At 35.9% G+C, this 12,110-nt stretch overlaps 1 protein-coding gene across 1 annotated transcript; it reads left to right on the top strand.

The window, feature by feature from the left end:
* Positions 1–6,654: 6,654 nt before the first annotated feature.
* Positions 6,655–8,435, top strand: LOC137738127 (stemmadenine O-acetyltransferase). The gene has a single exon (XM_068477753.2). The coding sequence runs from the start codon at positions 6,816–6,818 to the stop codon at positions 8,121–8,123; it is 1,308 nt and encodes a 435-aa protein (XP_068333854.1). The 5' UTR covers positions 6,655–6,815; the 3' UTR covers positions 8,124–8,435.
* Positions 8,436–12,110: the final 3,675 nt, after the last annotated feature.

The raw sequence follows: 12,110 nt of genomic DNA, 5'->3' as shown, positions 1-12,110 counted from the left end.
GAGCAGTGGGCAATCATCCCTCAACCAAGTCAAAAGTGCCCAAAATATGTAATAATTCAAAACCTATTTCATCCATCCTCATCAAATCCTCTCCACAAGGTAACTCTCAAATCATTCCTCTTTTATTATATTAATTAGCTAATCAATTAGGAAATTATTCTATTAATTATCTAATTAATTGATTTATTATTCAATTATTCCTAATTAGCTACAAATCATGAATCTCACCCAAAATACCAACCAAGTGGCCGGTCCTCCTCCTCCTAAAAGGGCCAGCCACACCACTATAAATGCTACCTCATTCTTTCCAAAACTCAATTATAATTCTCTTGCTAAATTCTCAAAATTCTTCAAACATTTTTGTAATGACCCGAAAATTTATATTTGGAAGCAAAAACTAAGATAGGCCTAAAATTTATTTCGAAAGATGATCACCAAATTCCTTTTCTTAGACAATTTCCAAGAAAAGATTAAATCTCAGTTATTTTATTATGGTTGCATCTAACTTTCTCGTTAGACTGCCTATGTACCTTACAAAGGGATCAAGTCATTCGTAGTTCACAATTTCAATTTAAAACTCATTTCCGAAAATCATTCAAGTGACTAACAATCACTAACTAGGTTCAAACAAGTGAGTCATACCAAATGCATATCAAATATGGTTTCAGTATATCGAAATACGCATAAAATGGTAGTGTTGGCTCACTGGCCAAGCACTGCCGCACGTGCTGCTGTGTGTGACGGTTGGCCGCCCCGACTCGCCAAGAAATTTCAATTATTTCAAAAAATTACCAAATTTTGCAAGAATGTACAACTCAAGGAGATGAACATTTTTCAAGCATGGGCCTAGGTCTAATTCAGCCTGAAAATACCTAAATTTGGCCACAAACCGCCGGAACCCTAGAAATTGGGTGACCTCGATCCACCACCTCCGGTGCTCCACCGCCCCAACCAAGCTTGAGCTTTGTTCAAGGCCTCAAGGAAAGTCTAATGGCGGTGGTAATTGGTGGGAATAGCTTCAGGATTTTAGGATTTCTAGCACGAACTCGTCGCACCCACCGACGGTTCTCCACCCATTTACAATAATTTTCTTCTAAATCTAGGGTGGAAAAGGAAGAGGGAAGGGCTAGATGATGTTGGGAATGGTAGCTTGGTCCAATTCATGGAAAATCTGATGGAAAACCATCGAAAATTATGGAGGAAACGGGTCAAAGGGTGACCTGGTTCTTCCCCCTCCTTCTCTCATATCCCTTCTTTTTTTTCCCCTGATTGGTTCCTGCCTCCCTTCTCATAATCTGATTGGTCCCATAACCCCTTTAATTGATTGGGCCTAATCCAAGCCCTTGATTGATTCTCACTCCCACCTAGTGGGAGTTTAATTAAATTAAAACTACAGTTTAGTAAAATAACTTCAAATGTCCGTAACTATACAGTTATAATCCGAACTCACAAACGGCTTTCGCCTATGCGCTCGTGGAATCGTCCTATATCCAAATATGTCAAGAAATACGATAAAATATGTGAGGATAAAATACGTCCTTGTAAAATTACCTTAACCAAATTAGGGCATTTCACTTTCAAAAAAAAAATTTCCACATAATCATATATTTTAAATTTTTCAGGGTATTACATTCGACCCCCATTAAAATAAATCTCGTCATCGAGATTTCTACTATTGATTTACAAAATGGAATTAGGATTACTCCCACCACTCCTTTGATAGTGAATAAAATCATAACCTCAGTCTACGATTTTATTCAAGCTCAAGAAATAAATACTTCCATGAAATAATCATCTATACTCAGGTTTCCTACCACGCTCATTGGTAGAACAAATATCAGAAATTTTAGCCATACACATTGGCAAAAATAATACCAAACATCAAGCCATAATCCTCGGGGCCTAAATAAATACTAAGATTATCAACCATATCTACCGTTGGTTAGATAAATACTAGCATCATAATCACGATCATTGGTAAACTACTTATCATCATTGCCATATTCATCATTGGCAAAACAATTATCATAAATTCCCAGCCTTAACCATCGTCGGCCAAATAAATATCAAAACTTCAAGTCATAATCATCAGTGGCTAAATAAATATCATAATTTCAAGCCAAACTTTTAGAATTGGCAAATCAAATATTAGAAATTCCACCCAAAATCATTGAAATTTCCAATCACAATTATTGGTAAAACCACTTACCATCATTGGCTATACGCAGCCGTTACCACGATTCTTCCTCAAAATTTCTAGCCACAATCACTGACGATATCAAACATTAGAAAATTTTGCCATATCTATCCTCGGAAAAACAACTATCATGAATTACAGCCAAACCATCATTGGCCAAATAATTATCAAATTTTCAAGCCAAACCATTTAGATTGGCAAATCAAATATAAGAAATTCCAGCCAAATCATGGGAATTTCAAACCACACACACTGGTAAAATCACTTACCATTACTGGCTATACACAACCGTCACCACGATTCACTCCCAGAACTCGTGTGCCAACATAATCCAATCTGATGATCGATCCCGCGACCGATTACCCTCACTTCAATCTAACTACAACAGCATGAAGTAAGGTAACGATAGTGTCCATTTAATCCTACACCTCATAACCAAGTACCCTCCCCACAGGATATGGTACAAGTCTAACCGTGTAGGCCTCCAGAGGTTTAGGGGATCAAAACTCAAGGCAGTGCATGGTGCCCCTCACTCCTAGTAACTCTCAATCTAGGAGTGTCTATTTCCAACAGCTATACCACATAGACTATCTCGCAGGAGTAGCCCAACCGTATAAAACCCTCTAAAGGTTTAGGGGATCGAAACCCAGGGAAACCTCACAGTCCTTTTCACTCTCAGGTCATCAAAATCATCCAGGGAACCTGCATTTACAATCCACAGGAACCTGTACTCACCACAACACACGTGAATAATCCACAACACATATATGTATCTCACATATTCATAGAAATCATGAAATATGCAATCACAATGCAAATCATAATTCCCACCAACTGAACTCCATAATCACAATGGAGTCGCACCATATATACAACACATGAATGCCAACTCATTCACCAAAATTGTGAAATAATGCATTTACCATGCATATCACATGAAAGCCACTTCATTCACACAAATTTTGAGATAATGCATTCACAATGCACATGCAATTCACATATGTGCCTTATGATGCATAAAACTGATGAAATATTGCAATATCACTGCAATCATATTTCACATCATGAAACACGAGAATCTATATATTCCTCCTCTTACCAGTGCGAGATTCATAACACATATATATCTCACATTAATGATCATAGAAATTATGAATAATGCAATATCAATGCAAATCATAATTCACATAGCATATTGTTCACAAAATTTATGAAATAATGCATTCACATTGCATATCATATTTCACATCAATAAGAATTCAAGAATATAACAAATTAGGAAGTAGGATCGTTCGCTTTGATACCACTTGTAATGACCCAAAAATTTATATTTGGAAGCAAAAACTAAGATAGGCCCAAAATTTATTTCGGAAGAGGATCACCAAATTCCTTTTCTTAGACAATTTCCAAGAAAAGATTAAATCTCAATTATTTTATTATGGCTACATCTAACCTTCTCGTTAGACTGCCTACATACCCTACAAAGGGATCAAGCCATTTGTAGTTCACAATTTCAATGTCTAACTCATTTCGGAAAATCATTCAAGTGACTAACAATCACTAACTAGGTTCAAACAAGTGAGTCATACCAAATGCATATCAAATATGGTTTCAATATATCGAAATATGCATAAAATGGTGGCGTTGGCTCACTGGCCACGCGCTGCCACACATGCGCCCGTGCGTGGCAGTCGGCCGCCCCTAGTCGCTTGAAAATTTCAACTATTTCAAAAAATTATCAAATTTTGCAGGAATGTACAAATCAAGGAGAGAAACATTTTTCATACCAGGGCCGAGGTCTAATTCAGCCTCAAAATACCTGAATTTGGTCACAAACCACCAGAACCCTAGAAATTAGGTGACCTCGATTCGCCACCTCCAGTGCTCCGCCGCCCCAATCAAGGCTTGGGCTTTGTTCTAAGCCTTATGGGGAGTCTAATGGCAGTGGTAATTGGTGGGAATAGCTTCAGGATTTTGGGATTTCTCACACGAACCCATCGTACCCACCGACGGTTCTTCACCCATTTACAACAATTTTCTTCTAAATCTGGGGTGGAAAAGGAAGAGGGAAAGGCTAGATGATGTTTGGGAATGGTAGCTTGGTCCAATTCGTGGAAACTCTGATGGAAAACCATCGGAAATTATGGAGGAAACGGGTCAAAGGTGCAAGTCGAAGGGTGACCCGGTTCTTCCCCCTCCTTCTTCTTTCCTTTCCCTCCTTTTTTTTTTCCTGATTGGTTCCTGCCTCCCTTCTCATAATCTGATTGGTCCCATAACCCCTTTAATTGATTGGGCCGAATCCAAGCCCTTGATTGGTTCTCACTCCCACCTAGTATTAAATTAAAACTATAGTTAGTAAAACAACTTCAAATATCTGTAACTATACCGTTATAATCCGGACTCACAAACGGCTTTAGCTTATACACTCGTGGAATCATCCTCCATCCAGATATGTCAAGAAATACGATAAAATATGCGAGGATAAAATACGTCCTCGTAAAATTACCTTAACCAAATAAGGGCATTTCACTTTCAAAAAAAATTCCACATAATCATATATCTTAAATTTTTCAGGGTATTACAACTTTCTCTCAAAATTTTAACTTTGGGGAGGTTCTTCGGTTAAACCCCCCCTCCAAAAATCATCATGAGCGTATGAGGTTTTTGGCCTTGACTTAAGGTGTTATTTGTTTTGTAAGTGCAATTTTGTCCAAGATCAAGGAGAAAGAAATTTGCATCCACACAAATAAATAATAAATGCGAATAAATAATTTAACAGAGTATGAACAAAACAAAATAATATTAAACAGTCAAACTGAAAATCGAGGTTTGCGTACCGAAATGTCCTTAAAATAGAATTTCATCTCTACTCTGTGCTTGTAGTTCTACGGACGTCTACTTCACCAGGATTCAACCATCTAAGTCAAGATTCCAGCACCGGAAAACTAGACCTCTAGTGAATATCTTTGTGGTTCTCTCAGTAAAAAGATTTAGGATTGTGGAAGAATAATTTGTTTTTTCTGTGTTATAAATCCGACTGGTCTTCTTCGAACCTGAATCTGAATCCCAAAACTTCGAGGACGGAGGTTCCATAACTGGAAATTTGCCGGTATCGACAAGGGTAAGGCCTGATCAACGCGTTCAAGTCGGGTTTAGGAGGTTGGGACCAGAACCAGTTGGAGGTGGAGACATTCTCGACAAGTATGGATTCAAATTGTTTTACGCTTTCAATACCAAATTGAGTCGCGGGGTTCCGATCTGGTTTAATTCTAGAAATAGCAAGTCTATGCTGCCATCTAGAGATGGAGCCACGGTTGACATCTATGGAAAGCGAAAACTACACGGTATACTTTACCATTATAAAGTGTAAAACGTGGAAGTAGCTAGCAGATGAGTAGAGATGGGAGAAAAGGAAAAATCGGACCGATGTTTCTTGAAAGGAGAAAGAGAGAAAGGAACAACATGGATAAAGGAGATAGAAGTGTGTAAAAATTATTACTATAAAGAATATTTTTGTAACCTAAACTCTTGAAAAAAAAAAAACTAATGATGTCATCTTCTATAGGTATTAGTTAAAACAATTTTTGTATAAAATGAAGTTACAAATGATTTAGATAATTGAATCCTTAAATTGAGGAAGGGATGAGATTCCATAAAAATAGCAACTGATTAATTAATATTGTTGTTTTAAAATGAATATGAAAAACACTTAAATTAATAAAGACTCTGTGGTGGTTCAAATAGAATCGGACTCCAAATGTCTAGTAGATATGTTTAACAGGAAACCCAACTTGATGTTGTGATTGAAGGCATCCACTTTGATGTTCAGTGTTTGAAACAGCAATTGAAGTGAGTGGAATTTATCTTCGCTCCTCGTGTTTGCAACAAGGCAACGCAACTAGTGGCTTCTTTTGTTGCTCAAGAAGAGAGGTTTCATAATTGGGATGGTATTGAGCCAAAATGATTATTTAATACTTTAGCTTCATATGTAAACATTTCTATTCGAATATAATAAAATTTCTTTCTTTTGAAGGAAAAAATAAAAATAAAAATAAATGTGAAAGCACTTTAAGTTGAAAAATAACAACTGAAAATGAGGCATTAGAATCCTCTCATAATCTCTTGCCCTTACTTGTTAGCATGTGGAATTCTGCCGCACCTTAACTTCACACGAAACACATAGGCATTTCTGCAAGAAATAACAGGTTGGACTAAATATATATGTATTATATTGTTTGCTTAAACTGAGACGCTTCAACATATCAGAAAATCCTATCCTTATTATCTCATTGGAAAACTTAAACCTAATCCTCAGTTCAAGAAAAGAAAAGGCTTAAGTATTTTTAACGATAATTAAGAAAATGTCATGTTCCGCGATTTTCGGGCTCTGATTCGTGCAATTCATTAATCTTCAAGTTAAACAAAACAATGGATGTTGTCATGGAGATAATCAGATCCATGAGCCAATTACGTGTTTTGCTTTCTTAACTACACTCTCTTTTCTACCTGTCCACTTTGGCATGCGGTTGCTTTTAGCTCTATATAAGTCTCGTTGAAGAGCACCATAGAAGCACAACTCCAGCTCCTTATACCATTATTGTTTTGTTATCAAGATATCATGAAGGTTGAAGTTGTAGTAATCTCCAAGGAGATTATCAGACCATCTTCTCCAACTCCTGATCACCTTCGCACATACCAGCTTTCCTTTCTCGACCAGATATCTCCTCCGGTCTATAATCCTTTGGTCATATTCTATTCCTCATCAGAGCCCGAAACAAAATTCGATATTGTTGAAATATCCAATCAACTTAAGAAATCCCTATCCAATGTCTTGACTCAATTCTACCCGCTAGCCGGACGTGCCCAAGGCAACTTGTTCATAGACTGCAATGACCAGGGAATACCCTACTTGGAAACTAGAGTTAAGTGCCAACTTTCTGATGTTATTCAAAACCCAATTCCTATCGAACTCAACAAATTCATTCCATTCCAAGTAGATGAAGTTGCTGATATTTGTTTCGGTGTCCAACTCAACATCTTTGAGTGTGGTGGCATTGCTCTCGGTATGTGCATTTCCCATAAGATTGCGGACGCATTATCGTTTTTCAATTTCATCAAAACTTGGGCAGCCACTGCTAGACAACAAGGTGATCATATAGTGTGCCCACAATTTGTATCAGCCAAACTCTTCCCACCAAAGAACATATCTGGGTTTAATCCAAGAATTGGCATCACAAGGGAGAACATTGTAACCAGAATGTTTGTCTTTGAGGCTTCAAAGATAGAGGCTCTCAAAACAAAATATGGTGCTGGTGATCACAGCAAGAGCTTAGAAAATCACCAAAAGCCGCCTTCTCGTGTGGAGGCTTTATCCGCTTTCATATGGGACCGCTTCATGGCTGCCACTCAGGTGAAGTCAGACATTGCACCAAAGAGGTTCTACGCCATTGTCCATGCAGTAAACCTTCGTACGAGGATTGATCCGCCATTGCCGGAACACTCATTTGGAAATCTATACAGAATTGCAATGACAATCCCGTCTTTGGATACCGGGGAGGAATGCTATGGCCTAGTGAGGCAGGTGAGAGACCAAGTGAAGAAAATCGACAAAAACTACGTTGAAAAATTGCAGAAGGGCAGTGAGCATTTGGATTTCATCAAACAGCGCTCCGATAATGTCTTCAAAGGAGAGATGGTAACGATGAGCTTCACCAGCCTGTGTAGGTTTCCACTGTATGAAGCTGATTTTGGATGGGGAAACCCTACTTGGGTTGGCTCGCCAGCCCTAACTTTCAATAATTTGGTTGTTTTCATCGACGCTAAGTCTGGTGGTGGGATTGAAGCATACATTAACATGAAGGAAGAAGACTTGGATAAAATTGAAGGCGACGGTGAGTTCCTTGCCTTTGTTTCTCCAAATGTGTAGTGAAGAATGCGTTGAGTACTTCGGTGGAAATAAATAAGAAGAAGAAAAATGAAATGTGTTGGAACGATCATAAAGTATTCTGTAGGCTGTAAATGAGTCTATTCGTGATTTGCCCAAAAGAAAAAGAATACATAGACTCATTTTAAGTCAAATTAATTGTGTCTGTGAGATTTCTTGTATCTAAATTCATCAAAATTTGAGTAAGGTTGAGTGTTGTTCAAGTTGTGTTTTGTAAGTGTTTTGTTATGCTTATGAATTTGTACTTTCTTTTTAACTCAGTCAATTTAATGAATAATTAGACGTTCTAGGCAACTAGGTTTTTTGGTTTTTTTTACTTCATTGGATTTGGTTTAGTTTTTCAATATTTTTGCCCATTTCTAATAAGTATAATCAAAACCAACAACGTATCGTTATTTTTCCTCCCAAATTAGAACAATTCCCAATTAAATCCTTGTATCCCAATTAGTATACGAATAGAACCAGTCGAAATATAAGAATGAGGAACAAGTTTGAAAGTCATGGTTTTACTTATTAATCATAGAAATATAAAGTATGAACAAGCTCGAAAGTCATGATTTTACTTATTAATCATAGAAATATAAAGATATGGATGTCATTCTCATCCAGAACATAGCGTATTGGTTCTTAACATAGTAAACATTGAGTTTCCGCTCCGCACGCCACTCTCAATTACTATATTACAAACAAAATTTTCCTAACAAGTTGGATTATTCTATTTGAAGGAGAAAAACAATTAAAGGGTCTCACCTTATCGTTCTATATTGATGTGATATGGATCCCCTGCATATTTTTTTATGCAAGGCTACACAAATAGGACCAAGTTAGAGTTCTGTATTGATGGGGCCTTCTCAACAAAGTCACGAACTAAATAGTTCAAGAACGTACTAAATACTAAATAAAACACTCATATATTAATATATAATGTTTTTCATATAACATATTACAATATCTTTAAATGTGTTTTTATGTTTTAAAAGCGTTGCATAACAACTTTATTACCAATACTATCAAATATCTCTCTATATAAAAATAACCGTTCTATCATTTATCTATTGATTTCATTCAATCTCTTAATCGACCTTTAAAATTTTCATAATCGAAAATGTTCTTTCAACGATGACAGCATCACATAGAAGAGTTAAGACTTAAGAGTAATGTCACAAGAAACTGGAAGAGTAATTTTTTCATACAAAGAGAATTTATGAGATAGAAAGACCGGACCACGTGTCACCTACATACACAAACACAGTAAATCCTCCCCCTCTCCGGTCACCTACATACACAAACACAGTAAATCCTCCCCCTCCCCTTCCCCATCTACACCTCCTTGGTCCTCACCCATCAATTTTGCTTGAGTATTGAGTTAGGTCCGATACTCATCATCCACATCAACTCATTTTTATTGTCCTGCTAAATTTCTTTCCTGCTCCAAAACGTTTCTTATTTCTTCGTTCTCTTTTTCTCTCTATCTCGTGTTTTTTTTCCTCCTTCCTGCTCCCCAGCATAGATGATCAAAGATGTCCAACCTCTAATTTATGTTGTAGGTTTGATTTGTAGAAATTAGCCAATCTTGTCTGCTTTCTCCCTTTTGTTGTTCATGTTTCTCTATTTTTTTCTGTTCTAAAAATCTTTCTTTCTTCTTCATGTTTTTCTCCCCCAGTATCATCTTTTTGTTTATACTTTTCTATGGATTTTATTGGTGTTTATATATCATATTTCTTTTATTAATCTACCTCTATATTTTTTTTATTCTAGCATATCATGGATAAATTGTATTATCTACCAATATATATCATGTTATTGATAATCTATTTCAAATTATTTGTGTTTATCTACATGTATCATAGGTTGTCTTTTTCAGTCTACCTATAGTGCAACACATTTTTTTTGTTGATATTCTAATTCAAATTAATTGTGTTTATCTATCTATCCCACAGGTGTCACTGAGTCTCACTATAAGAGTCTCTTGAACATTTCTTTTCCATGGATTTTTTTGTCATAGTCTACCTAAATCAGAAGTTTTTGTTCATACTTTTTAGATTGTTTGGTAAAATTGCAGAGTTAAACTGGGTTCATTAAAGAACTGAAAGACATTGGAGGATCAAGCTTTATGGATTTTGGAATCTTGTCTTCGTCTAGATGACTCTCTGATCTCAAAAAATAAGGGCTCGTTTGAAAATACTTTTAAAAAAAATTGAAGTATTTTTACATTACAGTGATTTTAGAATCAATACTTATTAGAAATGCAAGTTATATTAAAATTTAAAAAAATAATAAAAAAAATAAAAACCTTGAATAATTAGTGCTTGGTAACCAACTATACTTTAATTAATCGCATAAAGAAATAAATGTCGGCAAAAAGATTCCAACCTTTCAATTCATACTTTAAGTCGACAAAAATAAAATTCTTACTTTAAGAATTGGTTTAAATGTTAAAATAGTCCCGGTGTTATAGCCTATATAGCCAATTTAGTTTTTGTGTTTTTGATTTGACTAATTAAGTTCTTATGTTTGTCTTTATTAGCCAATTAATGACATTTCATTCAATCTTTTTTAGAGATTCATAAGAAACAATAATTACTCTTTCTTTTTACAGAAAAATGTAAATCAATAAAAAATAACACATATAAGAAATAAAACTTCCAATCTAAAAAATGATTAAGGCTGTGACATAAAAACACGAGAAGAAAATAATGAGTGCTACTTGACTCACTTTATTGTCATATTTACATTATAATCCCACGTACCCTAAAAAATAAGAAAAATACCCCACTATCTTCCAACGCACTATTATCACCAAAGTACCCTTCCAATTACCACCCGGACACCACTCACCAGCACAGCCTCCCCCTTCCCATAGCCATTACTGACCGCTGAGAAGCACAAAATTCAATATTCGTATTGCTTTTGTAGCCTGTTATCCCATCTATTTTTCAATTATTTAAATATATTTAATAAAAGAAAATTTATTAAATAGAAGGAAGCAAACCGCAACCACCCTTCTGCACTTTTACTACCATCCTGACCAACCCCATAGCAGACGAGATGTTTGGGAATTGAGATTACGAGTTGAGCATGGGTGGAAGTGAACGATCTGATTTTGTTTTCCCTTAGTCCTTACTAGAAAATATGCCCGCGCGTTGCTACGGGACTTAAATGCACCAATCTTAACTGCATGAATAAGACACACTTAACCTGAATAAATTAAACATAATCATGAATGAATAAAAGGATAGATGAGTGAAAAGAGTCGGTAAGATAAGCATCTTGATTTTTGTATACATTCAACATAACTGATATGAAAAGACATTGTACAATTAACAGGACGAAGTTGAACGTTCTTGATTACAAAAGATGTGATTGCAAAAAATTCTCTGTTTCCACAAGAAACAGAAGCAACATGCAGTTCACACATATATTGCCTCTGAATTTAAGATGGCAAAATATGTCCTGCAGGCCAGCCGCCTGTTTCAGCAGTTAACAAAAAACATTAAAAGTGTTCTGTTTTTGTTTCAGCAGCTAAGTTTTCAAGCACTAATGTTCAAAGAAAAAAAAAATGCAGGATGCCTATTTCCGTAAGAAACAAAAGCAAGATGCAGTCCAGACATATTTTGCCCTTGCAGTTAAGGTAGCAAAATATATGGCCTGTAGGCCTAGCACCTGTTTCGGCAGTTAACAAAAAAAAAAAAATTAACTGTTCAATTGTTGTTTCAGCAGTTTTCAAGCACACAGTGACTCCAAGAAAACAGAATGTTGGAAGATATAAAAACAGGGCTAATTTCAAGCATAAACTATCTCTGAAAAATTAATACCACAAGTTTGTTTTCCCAATCTACACCATAAATATTACTTAAAATTGAACCAGCCTTGACAACAAACTAAGGAAGCTCCTTGTAAAAATCTACGGTGTTGTAAAACACCCCAATAAGAAGAATAAAATAAGATGCCAAGAATTCATGAGCAGCT

The sequence above is a fragment of the Pyrus communis genome, chromosome 13, assembly GCF_041283825.1.
Source record: "Pyrus communis isolate YQ-2024b chromosome 13, ASM4128382v1, whole genome shotgun sequence".
In the NCBI taxonomy this organism is placed as follows: domain Eukaryota; kingdom Viridiplantae; phylum Streptophyta; class Magnoliopsida; order Rosales; family Rosaceae; genus Pyrus; species Pyrus communis.
The sequence above is the reverse complement of the archived record's forward strand: the minus strand, read 5'-3'. Positions and strand labels throughout refer to the sequence as shown.